The 18,255-nt window shown below is 38.1% G+C and overlaps 1 protein-coding gene across 1 annotated transcript in view; it reads left to right on the forward strand.

The window, feature by feature from the left end:
- Positions 1–3,676: 3,676 nt before the first annotated feature.
- Positions 3,677–18,255, forward strand: part of LOC311170242 (EGF-like and EMI domain-containing protein 1) — a gene marked incomplete at both ends in the record, with an annotated part of 629,838 nt that continues 615,259 nt past the window's right edge. Inside the window, 2 exons of the mRNA XM_084232626.1 lie at positions 3,677–3,765; positions 14,377–14,581. Coding sequence (XP_084088752.1) covers positions 3,677–3,765; positions 14,377–14,581 — 294 coding nt within the window. The remainder of the gene's footprint in view (positions 3,766–14,376; positions 14,582–18,255) is intronic.

The raw sequence follows: 18,255 nt of genomic DNA on the forward strand, positions 1-18,255 counted from the left end.
CATTCCTTTTTTACAGCAAGCATACATAAAGCATGAAATTGGCTTATTCCACCTCCCCTTAACAAGGGGGAAGTTGGTTAGATTTATTACTCCTTTGGTGCAGGTCTGGGGAGAGTAGAGTAGCATGGACATTCCCACGGAAGTCCCCCCAAATCCTTCCCTTCTTCTGACAGAGAATATTTCTCTGCTACATTCAACCCATTTTTAAGAGCCTCGGTTGTCAGTATAAAAGAGTATTCACAAAAATAAAACCCAATTCATGGTGTTTCTTTTACAGCCTCCCCCCGAAATTTAAGTATGAGCTAAGGATCCCCACAAAACTTCTGCCTTACAACTTTTAAAATTGTTATTGTATGCCTGGTTTTCCTTTTGCTTATTAATTAAACATTTTCTTTCACATTAAACAACAAATGCAGGATAAATTGTTCTTTTTTTCTGTATTTGACTTCATTTGGGGTGTTCCCAGCACCACCAACCAGTTGCTTTTTAATGTGTAAGAATGTAACAGGTTTCATAATATTCCTTTTTTTTTTAAGAGATGTAGCCTAACCAACAATCAAACCAAATAATTAGTTATTTTAAATTGTAGGAATAGATGGTAAGATGAGAGCTGAATTAAAAAAATGAGAGCTGAATTCAAAATAGGTTGTCTCAGTTTGTGGCAAAATTTTAAATATGCATGCTGGTAGTTTGTTTCATTTAATGGTAATTGCTGACATGTCATTGTAATCATATTATTATCCATGTTAAAATAATTTGAAATTAACCTCACTTTATGACACATATGCTGATTGTATTTAGCCTGATACACCCAAAGTGCTTTAAATGCTCATCTATAATAAACATGCTATTAAACTACTATACATTAAAGGAATTTTTTTCTAATTTGTGATTTTCAATTTACTGATCTACTTCCCATGTAACTAAGCCATCTTTTACTAAACAATCAGGTAACCAGATTATTGCCATACATTTCAGCTAAGCCTTACATAAAATTTAGCTTTATAATAAGGGAGAGCTATTATTCATGCAAGACTTTCTAGAATGTAAAGAAGGAACATAACTAGGAACTTTTTACACTCCAGGAGGAAATGAGATTAGTTGAAGAAAGCGCCCTGCAGAGTTAAAACTAGTCCAGAAGCATAGTAAGGCTTAGTAAATCACAGGAACTTTCAGGGTACAGTTAATCTGTACTGGCATCTTTAGGGTTGCTATACATTTTCATTGAAATAAGATCATGCTGTATTATATAACTTAGTGATTTTACATTTCATCTAAAACACAAAGTAGCAACGAGTCAAAGGAAAACAGGCCCACCTTTTATAATCAGCACAAGTGTTTTAGGAGCCACCAATATTGTGAATTATCCAGTTTTTCTCTCCCCTCTCCTCCCCCACAGTGCCTTTCCTAGTTTTTGGTCATTTCACTGTTCATTAGCACCTCACTATAACTGGCAGAGGAAAAAGAAGGGGAAGTGAAATTTAGCAATCATCTTTGTTACTTGTTAACAAAGGTGGCAAAGTGGTTTAGGAGAACTTAAAACTAAGATTAAAAATAGATTTTAAAATTAACAATGTGTTTTAGGGACTCATGCCGGGTCTGCCATTAGGAGAATTAATTAAGAGGTAGCCAAGTGACAATACAGTCCTATACCAGACATCAGCACTGCCACCAAGCCCCATAGTTCTGGGATTGAAGAAGGCCTGTTTTATCTATAATTGGTGTTTTGAATAAGAAAAAAGGATGAATCCCTCCCTCATAACATAAGGAGGTTTAAATGCTGATATCTACTGTGCAAATGGCTCTAAAATTATGTTTGTTAAGAATGTTTGTCAAAAGGGAGTATGTAGTTATATATTTATCATTTTCACTTTAAATTAAACTTCAATAAAAAGTAAAAATAGAGATATGTCTGTGATAAATAGAAGACACTGAACAATTTACACTGGTGGTGTAAATTACAACTCTACAAATTGCAAAGTCACAGAATACTAGACTTCAGAATGGTATGGTTCTATCATATCCTCATTTTTTCATTCTTTTCAGAAAAAAATCCATAATTTTGCTCCCCGTTCTTCCTGTAAATGCTCAGGAAAAATTCTTCCTGTAAAATTGCTTCTTCAGGGGCAGGAAAAGGGGAAGGAAAAGAACAAAGACTCGGAAGACAAACTAAGCCAGATGGTTAATTCAACTATGAAGGGCAAAAGGGAGCCCCAAAAATCTTCTGGGAAAGATCATTTTAGGACTCCTAGGACTGAGGAAATCAAGTGATATCACTTTAAGTATTTGACTATGAATGAGTCATTGGAGAGCCACTTTTGCTAAGTTAAGGAAAAAGTTGTTCCACAGCAGACTGGTGCATTTTCTGCAGAGCTGAACTGCAGATGATGGTTTCGGAGACTGGCCTGTCCTTGTTGGAGGGCACGATGAGCCATAGATTTTTATTTTCACGAAACAGACTCCAGAGGTTTGTGGCCTTCCAGACAGCAGCTGGCACCCGGCAGAGGCTTTGCCTCGAGCCGGAGCTGCTGGCGACAGCGCTGCGCTTGGCTGTGTCCCCCAGGCTGCAGCGCCAGCACCGCAGCAAGAGCTTCCCGTTGCGAGCAGACGCGGTTCCCTTCTGGAACGGCCCTGGCGGCTCGCAACTGGCTGCTCCACAGTATCTTTTATGGAAGAGGAGCTGGTTCGAAGGAAAAGAGGGAGTAGGTTTCTAAAAGACTTGGCTCCATTATAACTATTGCCTGAAAGGGTTGAGACGATGGCCAAATAAAATGGAGATAATCCCATTTGAGTAGCAAAGATTTTTGGATGAGCCGGCAATGTGTCCTGCAACTGTCGATCTGGCAGATTCGACTCAATCCACTGCGGTTGGGTTCCCACTTCAAGCACACCTCCCCCAGTTTGTGTTCTGATCCACTCCCGAGACTCCGGGCGGGAGCGAGCAGAATGCGAGAGAATCAAAAGTCAGGCTGCTTTTGGTCTCTGCGTGTGGCAGATGCACAGCTGGTTTGGTTCAGAGCAGGTTGATGCAGGAAGGAGAAAGCCAGAGCTGCTCAGCTCTTCGGCGGGGTTTGGGTGGGTGTACTGGGTGGGTGGACGGGTGAGAAGAGTGGGAGCAGAGTTAGGTGGGAGTATGGAGCGAAACCCCTCACTTTGCGTCTCAGCTGCCACTCCAGCCCCCAGCTTCCAGCCCCCGCCGAGCCTCCTCCCGGCCGCGCGAGCGGAGGGGACTGGGCGAGGAGGGCGGGCGGGCAGGAGATGCCCAGCCGCGCGTCAAGTCTGCGGCGGCGGCGGGACTGTCTCTTTAAGCGCTCCGGAGGGGCTGGAGCGGGAGGGCGGCGAGCGCGTTTCCATGGCACCGGGGCTGAGGGGGCTGCGGGGCCGCCGGGCTCGCTCGGTTACTGTAGCTCCCAGCGGAGCAGGGGCGCGCAGCTCGGCCGCCTCGGCGTCTCCGGGCTCACCCGACCGCTCCCAGCTGCAGGCGCTGCCCGGGGCGGGTCGAGCTCCTGCCGCGCCCTCCTCGCAGAGACGCACCTCGAGGGGCTGGCGAGCCCCGCACGCCAACTTCTGCCCGGCGAGCCCAACTTCTGCGCCGGGCTCGGACTTGCGGAGCCGGAGAGGCGCGCGGTCCGCAGCTTGGGTGGCGACGGGAGCAGCCCCGCCCCGCCCTGCCGAGATGACCTCGCGGCTGGGGCTCTGGTGCCTCTGCACCTGGGTGGCTGCGGGCTGGCCGCCAGGCAGCGCCCTGCAGCTCCGGCCCGGCATGTAAGTGACCGCCCGCGCGCCCCCGGGGCCGCCTCCCACCTGCCCCCGCGGACACGGCGCGGGAGCGTTTCTCTCTGGGAAAGGGTGGAGGGGCGGGCGGCCGGCGGAGATCACTGGGGTCTGTGGGCTTCCCCGGGCGGCGGCCGGCGGGAGCGCTGTCCCCGGCGCGTCCTCGGGGAGCGCCGGCCGCTGAGCGCACGCTGTGTGCCTCCTGCCTGGTACTTTCTCAGCCCCTGACAGAATTTCCCTCAGATTTGGGTGTGTGCTTGGCGTGCGCACGGGGTGTGTGTGTGTGTGTGTGTGTGTGTGTGCGTGCGCGCGCGTGTGTGTGTGTTTCAGTGAATTCCTGTTTGGAAGAGCAATTAATGACAAGTTCACTTTCTTAAGGATTTTGAACGTCCAACGGCGAGTTTCTTGTCATGTTCTCTTTCCAGAGATCCGCGAGTTTGTGTACATGTGTGATTATTATTATTTATTTATTTATGGAAAAGTAGCTCCGAGTCCGAAAGAGTGGATTATTCCACAGGTTTGCTGAGAGGCGAACCCGGGTCAACTGCCTGGAGGGACTGGGGCCTCGCTAGTCCCGGGCAGTAAGCGCAGCCACTTAGAAGCTCGCTAGTTAGGGGAGAGCTGACTAGTACGGAGGTGATTGAAGCGCGCGAGCTATGAGGATGGAACCTGTTTTTATTTCGAGATTAGAATGGATGGAGGTCCTCTTCTATTAATTTTTGGTCGAGTTTCAAAGTCTACAAATTCCGGGTCACCTTGACTGGCTGGAGAAGTTTTCACTGAATAATGTAAGATCATGGGGACCGTCTTCAGATTCTCTGAGATAGAAGTCAGATCTAATTCTGTTTTTCCTTTCTTCTCTTGGGCAGTTATGAACAGACACCAGGGTATTTTAAACATTTAAACATTTTTGCTATCTTCTTGCTTCTTTAGAAAAATGTGACAAAGTCATCTCTACCTTTCCCGGGCTTTACTTTTTCTTATTAAAAATGTGATTTGGGGGTTCACTTTACATTTCTAAATTTCATCCTCGTGAGATTCACTTTGCTACCTAGTTCCTGCCAATTTCACTGTCGATATAAACCTGAAGACATGGCCAGGGGGTTAGTGGCATTTCAGAGCAACTTCTTGCCTACATAGTTTGTAAGTACCTATTTGGCAGAAATGCAAGGAGTTTCTGGGTAGGTGATTTCTCTTGCATTGATAAGGTATGTCTGGTTTATTTTGAAGAGAAGGTTGACTTACATGTTTCTTCTTCACTTTATCTCAGAAAACACATCTCACAATTGAATAATTGGTCCATATATAAGCTTCCCCTTCTTGTGAATTGCTTTTAGCAAGCTTGCAACTAGCTATGCTCTTACTTTTATAATTATCACTGGTAAAGTAGATCCTGTGTTGGCTTATTAAGTAGCCATAGAGTCATCCAGGCACATGAAACTAAATAATCCTTGTCGGGGGCATTGAGAAATTACAAAATTGCCACATTACTTTTTACATTGCTCAACTGTTTTACCTGGTGTTTCAGTACTGACACTTTCTTTGCAAAAGCTGGAAGGATGACATTGCATTATTTTTTAAAGGACACTGCTACCGCCGCTCTTTTATCAGGTGAAATGAGATCAGATACTAAAACCAATATAAAATTTGGCATGTTTATAGAGAATTTTTTCTCAGAGAGTTATTGAAATCACTCTGATGACTCAGTGCATTCTGACAGCTGGGTGAGGAAACATCCAATCAAATCAGTATTTAGCCCTCTCAGGTCCTAGAGTTAATGATTTCTTCAGCAGGGGCAATATTGGGATTTAGTACTAGTTTTTTTTTGCAGATGTCTTTGTAAATTACTGTAGGTATGTAGAATGCAGCCATGTTTAGCACTTGACTTCCATGCACCTGTCCATCTATTAAATTAAAGAGATTTTTTGGAGATATTTATTGACCTCTGAGTTCCTTTATCAGTGAGAGCAGTTTTCTAATGAGGTGAGGACCACTAATGAGAATGCAGTAACTTACTGACTGGCACTTATAGGTCATTGACACAGGTAAAAGTTTTATGTAGCTGATCTTGCACTTGAACAAATTTTGGAGCTGGGTTGACAACTTAAAAGAGAAATTACTGCGACCAAATAACATCCATCTAAATTTAATGCATTACATTTATAGTACATTCCTTTATAGATAAGGAAATTTTATTAATGAAGGATAAGACAAGGACGTTCAATTCTAATGGCAATTGATCTAATAACCTTATCTTACCACATTTAAGTAAATCTGGATAGCTAAAGTTGGACAGATTTATAAAATCAGTAATTCAGGAAGAGTGGTCAGTACCTACCATGTAAATAAGCAATGAAAGTCACAGGTAATAATTGTTTTGAATTCTTACTTCAATGCCAGTCAAGTTTCTAGCTACTTTACATATAAGATTTAATTTTATACTGGAAAGTTCCCAAAGAGGTAGGTACTCTCATCTCCATTTTATGACAAAAAAAAGTCATAGTAAGCTTAAGTTCACATTCTAAGACTTCTAGGGTTTGAATCCAAGTTGTTTTACTCAAGAGCTGGAGTTCGTAAAAAATATAATCTATATCAGACACCAAGATCCAGCTTTTAGGAAATTCTTTTTAATCACTCAATAAGAGTAGGGTTAGTACCATACACCTAGTATATATTGAGAAATTTCTGTGTGTGTGTGTGTGTGTGTCTTTATTTATTGTGATTGAGACAGGGTTTTGTTGGCACTTGTCACTGGGTATGGAGGAAAGTTGGGTGTTAATTGCCCTGCAGTGGGTAAGATAGATCCTGGTGGGAAAGATCTGATTGTTAGCCTCAGTGAGACTCTTCATAAGATATTCTCTTGTCTCATGACTGTAGGCATTTAAGTATTAAATTGATGGGCTAAACTTAAACTGGGAATTGTAGAATAGGGAAAGCTATCCTTGGCAAGTGCATTATGAATTGCAGAGTGATGGCATTTTGATGAAGGGATATTGAATAGTTTACTTATGCTAATGGTACTCTGCAAATGTTTTCTAAGGGATTAAAGAGAAGGAACTAAACTCTACTCTAGATCTTTGAGAAGAGTGAGTTCAGCAGTGATGTGTGTGATCTATGTTGAAGATATTATAAAGAAGCTCCACATAAGGATCTGAGGCCAGGAGAGTCATCTTGGTTAGATGTATACATACATATACATAATATATAAGGTTACATACATGCATGCACACACACACACACATATATATAAATGTGAGAAAGTGGTTATTGGAGAAGGAAACCTGTGAAATTTTAATACATGAGAGGAGGGCAGATAAAGAAAGACTTTAGATGGAGATTAAGAAACTGCCTAATAAAACACTACATGACATACACCTCGGTAACATCTTTAAAGACACAGCACCCAAAGCAGTGATAGTGAAGGCAAAGATAAACTGCTGGGACTACATCAAATTAAGGAGCTTCTGTACAGCAAAAGAGACAGTAACCAAAACAAAGAGATGCCTCACTGATTGGGAGAAAAATTTTTCACACAACACTAATGATAAAGGATTGATCACAAAAATCTACAAAGAGTTGATGAGACTCAACAAAAACAAAGTAAATAATCCAGTAAAAAAATGGGCAGAAGAGCTAAAAAGAAACTTCTCCAAAGAGGAAATGCAAATGGCCAACAGGCATATGAAAAAATGTTCAGCATCACTTGTAATCAGGGAAATGAAAATCGAAACCACAAAGAGATACCATCTTACACCAGTGAGAATGGCACACGTTAAAAAAACTAGCAACAACAAATGTTGGTGGTGAGGATGTGGAGAAAAAGAACTCTCCTACACTGCTGGTGGGAGTGCAAAATGGTCCAACCACTATGGAAAGCTGAGTTGAGATTCCTCAGCCTGCTAAAGATGGAGCTTCCATATGATCCAGCAATTCCACTCCTAGGTATTTACCCATAAGGACACAGAAACATTAATTCAACAAGGCACCTGCATCCTTATGCTTGTAGCAGCACTATTTACAATAGCTAAGCTATGGAAACAACCCAAATGCTTCAAAATAGATGATTGGATCAAGAAGATGTGGTACATATGCACAATGGAATATTACTCAGCAATCAAAAAAGATAAACTCATGCAATTTGCAGCAACATCAGTGGAGCTGGAACGGATCATGCTCAGCGAAATAAGCCAGAAAGAAAAAGAAAAAATACTGGGTAGTCTCACTCATAGCAGGAATTTAGAAAACCTAAATAAGGGACCAGGAAAAAGACTAATTAATACAAAGTAAAAATCAAAATCAACAAGCAACTATAAACCAGAGACACACTGGGGGGGGGCATAGGATCATATGGGGAGTAGGAATCATGGGGATTATAACCAAGATGAAAATGCATGTATTGTGCAAAAATGAATAATGATATAAAATATATAAAATAAAAATGAAAAAAAAAGATGTATTGGGAGGGATGCTATAAAATATGATGTCTTTTTCTACTTAAAAAATCTTAGATTGAGTCCTAAAAAAAAAAAAAAAAAAGAAACTGCCTGAGAGGAAGCAAAGGATTGGAGAATGCTTTCTGTGAGGGACACAGTGAAGTTAAATAAGAGGCGCATGGGAAGTGGACAGTGGTAACTACTGGAAAAATAATTGATTTAGAGTCACCTAAACAGGCTTGATGGTAGAATCTTATTCTTTTTTGTAGGATAGTTATTTGTCACAAAGGATATAGATTTAAGTATTACTATAATTAAAGGAGAAAACTGTTCATGAGAATAAATCATGAAAAGCTTTATGGAGTTAGTGTCTTTGAAGATTAAGTAAGATTGGGAGCATTCATTACAGCAAGAGTGGAGCAAAGCAAGACTTTGGAGGCTGTTGGAAGGGTGGATTGTCTTCTAAGAATGTACGCTGTATCTGGTGTCCTCATCCTTGCCTCCAAGCACTCAGAGCTTAACCTGATCACACTATCAGAGGGTCCACAAATGTGTTTTATGCTGTCCTGCCATGGGGTCTTTTCTCTCAGTGAACTTTCTGCTTCCTCTATCTCTTCCAGGCAGATCTCTAAGTTCCAGTGCAAAAGTCTTCTATTTCACAAATACTTTCAGGTCCCTCAGAAAGGATTATTTGCATGTCTGCCTGTCTCAGCAGTCTTAACTGACATTTTATCTCCAGTTTCTTAAAATAAATCTATTTGATAACCATGTGATAATGATGAGGGCATGTTTAGAATTAGTAAAGGCATTTCCAGCTGACTTTTTGTAAAATCAGCTACTTGTATATAAATTATGTGTCTTGTCAACTTGTGATCTGGGAAACATTTTCTGTCACTCTTCAGTGGACAATTTTCAGTGGAATTTAATGTTCCTTCTCACTGATATGGTTAATTAAGAATTGACAGTAATTCTGGGCTTTAGTGGATTTTGTTCTTCAGGGAAAGGCAATCCCAGGAGACTTGAGGTTTGGTTTCTCTAAATTATTATGAAAACTATTTTTATGGTTTGGTGTGGTGGATTTTGTGCAGGGTAAAGACAACCTGATTTTGAACTGTTTTTCCTTTCTGGTGCTCAAAATTAGTACTTCCAGATTTTTGTTACACTGTGAAAGGTTTGATTTATAGACAAAATTATATGATAATAAAATAATAGACAAATTGTATATCTTCTTTCTTTATTATGGAATTTAAACAAATTTTGGCTATTCCAGCTTACAAGGTCCAAAAGATAAGAAAACTGTTCTCAACAAGAATAAACTGGTAATGTATCTTGACATCAAAAATTTATTTTCCAATGCATTTCACGGTTTACTCATGCTGAGAACCACTTCTTATCTTTTGAACTTCTGAACTCTGTCTGTATCAGGATGAGCAAAAATGGACATGGGTTTACTTTCAATGTGCTGGAATACCACATGTAAAATAAAACAAGTAGAAACTCAAGATACAACAATACATACTGGCCAATTATGTGATAACAAAATAGTATTTGTATTAGACTTTAGGCATGTTATATGCAATGCTGAAATAAATAGTGAAATAGAAAACACAATAGGATAAACCCATGCAATTTGCAGCAACATGGATGGAGCTGGAAGGGATCATGCACAGTGAAATAAGCCAGAAAGAAAAAGGAAAATACCGGATGGTCTCACTCATAGCAGGAATTTAGAAAACCTAAATAAGGGACCAGGAAATAGACTAATTATAATAAAGTAAAAATCAATCAACAAGCAACTGTAAACCAGGGACACACTACAGGGGGGAGAGAAGGGAGTAGGATCAAAGCAAGGGTAGTAGGAATTGTATGGGGATTATAATCAGATGAAAATGCATATATTGTGTAAAAATGAAAAATGATGTAAGAAATATATAAAATTAAAAAAAGAAAAAAAGAAAATTAAAAGGTATGCTTCACATCTCTAATAAAGCAAATCTTACTTGAATTCAACTGACAGTGACAAGTTAGGGGCCAGGAAATAACTCACTCAGCTTCTTCTTTCATAAATCTATTTACAGTAGAAATCCCATTAACATTTTAATTGTTTTACAGCTAATGTTGCTTTCAGTGCCACCTTTAAAGGGCTCAAGTTCATTAAAATGTAAGTGCTAGGTAGCTCATAGTTTACTCTAATGACCTAGTGTTGCTTGTAAAGAGCCTAAGTACAATTTTGGTTCACTGAACAACAGAAGGGTTCTTTGTAGTAGCTAAGTTTGTTCCCAGGTAAATTGTTGTTCTGCCTCATTTCAGTCACACCAGAAAGCTTTCTCTTACCCTTCATATGAAAACTTGGGTCTCCTAAACTTCTACGGAGCATTTTCTGTTAACTTTTATTTTGTTGCACATGCTAATTCTACATTTTAATTTTAATTTCATTGAGAAAAAAAAAAGTTTGAACGCAATAATTGTTGGTTAAAACTATATAGTCGCTGAGAGTCTATTTTCAACCCATTTTCTGCTTACTCAATTTTGTCCCCTCAATTAAAAAATATACCTACTTTTAAATTATTTGCAAACATTGCAGTTCTTGTTCTGGTTGTACTATAAATTTTCTTGCTAAGACTGTCACCTTTCTGGTTTTTAGTTTTATATTATATTTGTCTGTTAAAACTTTTGTATATATTTCCAGAGATTGTTAAGTTCTTAGATACATATGCTTAAGTATTAACCAGCCTTAAAATATGTCCCTGATGTGACCTGTTATGTACAATTAATTAACAGTGATCCTTAAATGTAGAGGAATGTCTGCCTAAGAGAATAGCTTTATGGTTTGACTCCAGTATATATTTAGTACTCCCTGATAAGATGTAGTTAAATAATATTTTTTCTCTAGAGAAAATACCAGATTGATAAAAATGAAACTTCTATTATTTGCTTTTAGAGAGAAAATATTTGATTTTTATGGGAAAACTGAGATGAAGAGAGGTATAAACTAATATCAAAATGATCCTGAAATAATTATACCATCAAAGTGCATTAAAAACCAGGAAAACTCAAGATCATGTTATTATAAATTGTTTTTTTGGGTGCTGAAGAATTATTCTTAATCCAGGGATTTGGTGGGTAATAATTGGATGCAGATTATACAAAAAGAGTAATAAATGAGAGCATGTGTTCACTTATACTTTTTTCAATTGAGTTCTGTATGTTTATAAACCCAAAGAGAGGTGAACTGTGTGATTGTCAGTTTCTGGAAATGCTTACTATGGGCTCTGGTCACTCTGTGTGTTCAATTTTCACATGCTGTACAAGAAGGTTAAAGACTTCAAAAAGTGTGACTTTGGACTCATAGCCAGAAGATTTTGCTTAGTACTAGTAAATCATAATCAAAGTAAATTTTAAGGTATCTTATGCCCAAGTGGTGTTTTATATGTTAAATCCATACTACAAGCTTTTTAATTATGTATGTTTTAGGGAATACCTACTTCAGTTTCACCAATTTTTTGATCTTTTAATTTTCACAAAAGCTATTTCTATTTCCAGTTGTGTTTTATCTTCCTCTTTATTTCTTAAATTATTGTTCCTTTAATTTATATCATTGACTAATTTACCTGATACTATATTTTCAAATTAGAAGAAATAGTTTCATAACCTCTTATCCATAATTCTGAAATCCAAAAAAGCTCTAAATACAGGCAGTTCTATTTTGTTGTTACTTGTCAGAGATTAATTTGGTAGGATAAACTACACTGAGTTGACAGGATTCTAGTTATGAGTGCATTTTACTCAAAATGAACATCTGTAAGTCCCTATAGAGAAATATTAACATGCGATTAGGTGTGACTCTGTAAAGAAATTGTGGCACCGAAGTAACTTATTACCTTTCTAACATCTTAAAAATTCTGAATTTCCAGTGGAACATGATGGAGGATTACTGGTGCACTGGGCATGGGCATGAGGCAAAAATGTACTTTTGTAGAGGTTTAAACCTATAACCCCCAAAAATACAACCATGTAAACCAACTTTACTCAATAAACATAATTTGAAAAAAAAAAGAGGAAAAATAAAACGTACAAAGGAAAATGGTGAATTTAAACCCAAACAATATCTCAATAAAAATATGGACTAAAATGACAAATAATATGTAAATAAGGAGAAAACTAATAATTATATATGCCTCTGTAGTGGCAGGATAGGCCACTGAGCAGGTTTTCTAGGATCCCAGCAGACCTGGCGGGTAAAGGGGGAGTCCTGGAACCCTCAGTGGCTTTCTCAGGCTTTTATTGAGCTTTACATGTAGTGTGGCAAACAGATACATGGCAGGCAGGGGTGCTGGGGGCCAGGAGGCCAGTAGGCCCCCAAACCCCCAGCAAGTCTTCACTCTGGGCTTCTCTGGCTGCTTTCTTTCCTTCTCTCTCCAACCTCTCTCCTGCTTTGGCTTCTTTGTCGCTGTCTCAAAACCCCTCCAAAGGCCCACAGAAGTAAACAAGATAGCTTGCAACAATGTAACAAGTACAGCTACCCATCAGGCAGGGCAATCCTAATGGTGGGAGGGCAGAAAAGCCTGAAAGCCATTTACCAAATCATTTACCCTACCGCCTACAAGGAGGGCCCTAGGTAGATCTGTGTTTTGCATTTTGTGGCTTTTGCAAATATTACCCATAAAAAGTAAATAAACTTAAATGAAACAAACAAGCAAATAAAAACAAAGCAGTATTGCCCTAAGGAATTCAAATATTTCTAACCTGTATTTGTAAATATATTTGATTAACATACTGATTTTCAAATGATACTTTAAAGTTTAAGAAGTTTGCTTATTTGAACAAAATTCTTTTATAAAATTAGGACTTTTTTTTGAGGAGTAGCAACTACATTTTTAAAAAATATTTATTTTTTATACAACAGGGGTATAGGCCAGATGCGCGGGAGGGTGAGAAGATTCACCAGAAACAGAGCAGGGAACAGAACAGGCAGATTGACTGAAATACACTGCTGAGGGGAGCAGCGGGAGGGACAGGAGAGGTCTGCTGTGCCATGTGGGATTCTCGCCGCTGGCTGGGATCAAATCCATGCTGCAGAGGCTGCGGACAGCTTCAAAGTGAGGCGCTCAACAGCCTGCACCACCAGGGAGGCCCAGGACTTATTTTTAAGTCAAGTACCTATCTGTATTTATTCAAAACCTGGATGTTGGTTGGTTTAAATAAATATATTTAAAAAAATATTTTTAAAATCTGAAATCGCAACACTTTATAATATACCTTAAAATCTAATTGGATATTATCACTTAAAAATGTACATATTAATAACTGAAAAATAGATATTAGATAATATATTAAGGGTAATGCTTCAAAATGAGCTCTTTCGCCACCCTGTTAAGGTCATATCTTCTATATAGAAGAAATACAATCACTTGGCTTCTGTTGAGCAGCATCTCTATGACAGGCAACATGGCAAGGACTTTCTATTTTATTTCATCCCATCTGAACAACAAAGAATTTATACTATGCCTCTAGTCTTGAAATGCCATGATTTAGGTATAGGGATAAGGTATAAAAAACAACAAACAAACAAAAAAACAAACAACCATTTCTGTAATTTATTTTGTTCATTCTAATTTCATTCTCAGGACAGTGAAGACAAAAACGTCTTTGATCCTACTCTTGGTTACTTGGTCATGATATTTAATGCCAGAGAGTATGCTGGTCCTTTGAAGGTTAAGGTTAGGATCAGTCTGTTGTATCACCTAAATATAGTAATAGTAGAAATAGACTTTGGAGTCTTTTTGCTCTCCTCTGTCTCACAAACTTACTTTTTTTTTTTTTTTTTGGTGAAGTCCCTATTTTGACCTCAAAAGCACTTTCATTTTTTTAAATTGCATTTGTGATATACTTACAACTGTGTAGATTCTGGCAAATGACTGCTTTCCATGGAGAGTTAGATGAAATTCCGAACTCATTTTGCTGTAGTTCTTGCATTTTACATTAAATATACTTATAGTATTCTTTTGTACATGGAATATGCATGGCCATGTGTTACATTATTAATGGTCTCCCCAAAGCTTTGCTTCTTGCTTGGCTTGCATTTGCTATTTTAATTATTTCAAAGTTTAAATCCTCATCTGGTGGCTCAGGTGGGCATTTATGTTTTGGACATGACTTTTTTGTTTAGCTTGAAAGGGGCTTGTTCTGAAAGAGATTGGACTTCTCTTAAGGTGGGATGTTCCCTGATAGGGCTTTCTGGTCTCCATGGAGACAGACACTTCAAGAAAGCCCTAAAGGCCTGGGAAGAAAAGTTAATTCTAAAGGACCCCAGAAACCCAGGAATGGCACTGTTGCATCTGACAGACTGGCCAAGAATTGAACTTGAAAAAGAGGTAAATATTCTCACAAAGGAGGAGGGTCACACATGGGCAGGATTGTAAGTGAGGCTTCCTGTCTCTGTTCGGTGTGGCGACAAGAGATAGCAGGGCTTTTGACCTACAGACAAATTAAATGCCACCTGTCAAAAAAGTGAGCTTTATGGCTGAGTCTTTGCAATTGTATGCGATGGAAAACATTTGTGAGGAAGCAACTAGAAATGGAAAGTCTGAATTAAAATGAATTGTTGCTTGAAGGAAAGATAAATGTCTATTCTGATTAAACCTGCAGCTAGAAGTGAATCTGTTACACTAACATATCATCACTGTCTGTTTCATTGTGTACTTCATTTGCCTATGAAATTAAACTTGTTTTCTCTTGAAAATCATCTTTAAAGTTCTGTGTGTTAGCAAAAAAAAAAAATTAGAAACAGTCCAAATGTCTAGAAATAAGGAAACAGTTAGGTAAATTATGGTATATCATTACAATGGAACATTTATGCAGCTATTAAAAACAATGTTTACAAAGAATTTTAATGCTCTATAAAATGCTTATAATAAGTCAAAAAAGAAGTAGGGTGTAAGTGTCTATATCAGCATGATTTTAAATATAAATGTATAAATATAAAGACAGTAAGCACAAAAGGAAGGCAATGCATCAAATCTTTTGATAGTGTTTATCTCTTGGTGGTGAATTATCGATAATTTTTATTCTCTCTTCTACAAGTCTTAGTTTTTGCCAACTTTCTCTAATGATCATCTAACTACTCTTAGGAAAAAATACTTTCAAAAATTTGATTTGCTTCTGAATAGTTTTTCTAACCTATACTATAGTACTGATCACAGTCATTTAAAGATACATTTGAAACACCGCTGTTGAGGCTACTTGTGCCACCAAACATTGTATCTGGTAAGAACCTTTACAATTTATTTACATTTTGTTAAAAAAAATGGGTGGGGTCTAGAACTAACCATATTGCATGTTCTCAGCCTTATAACTTGGCTTCAAATTAACTGAAATCAGTATGTTGAAGAATAGGTGGGCCATAACCTGACTTCTTTGGAACTATAAGTGATTCATAGTTAGAGTCTTGTGTTTAATTTACTAGATGTTAGAGCTGCTGTAAATTGCTAAATACTTTTACAAGTGTGTTACTGATTTTTTTCTACCCCTAAGTGTGAGATAATCCTGACTTGGCATTTTAGATATCTCTCATTTCTGCAGCCAGTTATTTACATATAGAAATATTTTGTGTATCTAGAACTCAATGCTGGGAAAATAATTGAGAATTAAGAAGAAAACAATAATAGCAACAGCAACAGCAACATAAATGACAATAGGTAACACTTAACCAAGTTCGTGCTATTGTTTTGAGCTCTCTGTGGAGCACATTACATCATTATCTCATTTAGTCTTCATAATGATACTGTACAGTTGTTACTGCTATCCCTGTTTACAGAGGAGAAAACTGAGTAACTGTCAATGGCCACTTAGGTAGCTGCTGTGGAGACAAAAGCTGAACCACCTTCTAGATGCTAAACATAGCTAAATCTCAGTAAATAAAAAGTGCAAACAGATGTCATTAAGTCTGTGTTCAAAAGATGCTGATTTTTTTTCTTTCCAGGTCTCCTGAAAGGATCACTCTAGGATTCAAAACTTTAGTAAATTTACAACCAATATACCTATAAAGGGGGAAAATGGACTTTAGAAACAGGAATTTGTCTCAAAATAGAAAATAGAGCTATGACTGATAGTGTGGTACACTAGAAAGAAATAGAATAGATTCTTAAGAACCCTGAAAACTTTATATTATGGTTTGATTAGGTAAAGACATCTTGTTCACTTTATTCGCTTTTAAATCTATCAATAAGGAAATATGGTAAGTGATGGTAGATTCATCTTGTCAAAATATTAAATTCAATATAGTCCTAATTTTTTATAAATGTTTTAATATAATTTTATACATATTACTATTAAAGTTTAGAGATAGAATAACAAATTAAAAAACCCAGTCTCACCACCATAAATACTCACTGTTAACATTTTGAATTGCTATATATGATAAACACAAATATAAATATAAGTCAATAAGTGTATTTGTATTTTAACAAAATGGAACCATGCTTTATTTTTTAAAAATCATCTTCTCTTACTATGCTCAGAAGATGTATTTAAATATTCTTTGATTGTAAAAGTAGAGAATTGTATAATATATTTTAGAATGATTTTCATCCAAAAGGATAAAAATTACATCAATTTTAGTAAAAATACATATTAATCCAGAATCTTACTTTTGTGAAGTATTCATTTCTTAATGATGCTAAATCAATGAGGCACTACTATACTTTGGTTATCTGCCATAGACATCTCATTATTTTCCAGTACTTAGATTAAACACTTTAAACTTTTTTTTTCCTGCAATGAAGAAAGGATCAATAATAAGAGTGATAATTTAAGGATGTTTTGAAATGAAAAGTGTATATATTCCCTGGCTAGAGCGGATGTGATTTAAAGCCATCTGCTTCTTTCACTTAAAAAGCAGTTAGTTTTGTATCCATCAGCCTACTTAATTCAGGAGGAGGGGCAGGGCCAGCTTTCAAAAGCAGTGTTTTCATTTACAATTTCATTTGACAAAGATTTATTGAGCACAAACTTTGTGGGAATCCTGTGGTAGGCACTGATATAATGCAAAGACGCACAAGGTGTGCCCTCTGTACACTGAGAAGTCTCAGTTTAAGTATGGGGAGAAAACAAAAATAAAAGGTAATTACAATAAATTGTATGGTAGGTAAAGGAAGAGAAGGGGATTTCGAGAGCTTATGGGAGCAAGTGGGTCGGGGAGAGGGTCTTTGGATGTAGACCCCAAGTGAAAAAGCTAAGCGTCAACTAAGAAAACAAGTGAGTGGTGAGGAGGAGAGGAATGACACAATATGTTTCCGGTAGGGAAGCTATATGTATGAGGACTTTGGGGGATGGAGAACGAGCATGCTATTTTTAGAGTCATGGAAATTAAGGTATAAGATGGAAGAAGTCTTGAGAAGCAGCCATGGCCTATCAAGGAGGTATTGTGTGTCATATTGAGGATTTGGAATTTTATCTGGAAAGAATGAGGAGTCATGGGAAATAATATCCTTAAAACTGCAGAGAAGAGCTGTGGTTTTGGGCAATCACTCTGGCAGCTTTCTGAAGAAGCTCAAAGTTGTGATGAGAAATGATTAGGCTTTGAACTCAGATGTTAGAAAGGAAGAAATTGAGCTGGTGAGCATGGCATTTATTGGATATAAGAGGAAAAGGAGGGACAGGGAAAAGGAAGATGTCATTATCTCTGGGTTAGGTGACTGGGTGTTTGATGGAATCTACTGTGAGTGAGGCATATTCCAAATAAAGCAGATTGAGAGGATAGAGGGCAGGTCGAAGGTGATAATTTTGTATGTGTTCAGTAGGCATTTGGATATGTGGATCTTGAGATGCGAGAAAGCAGTGGATTAGAGCAATAGATTTGGGGGTTCACTGGGAATACAAGAAATCAGGGAAGGGGGCAGGATCACTCAGGTCATATTTGTGAATACTGAGGGGTCCTTGAGGACCACCATCACATAGGGGATCATATAGAATGTAGTTAAGTGTGTGCATTCTACTTTCTTTTTCTTTTAAGATTTACTTATTTATGCATATAAGAACTGGGGTGTAG

The sequence above is a fragment of the Talpa europaea genome (genome assembly GCF_964194135.1).
Source record: "Talpa europaea genome assembly, chromosome: 4".
In the NCBI taxonomy this organism is placed as follows: Eukaryota; Metazoa; Chordata; class Mammalia; order Eulipotyphla; family Talpidae; genus Talpa; species Talpa europaea.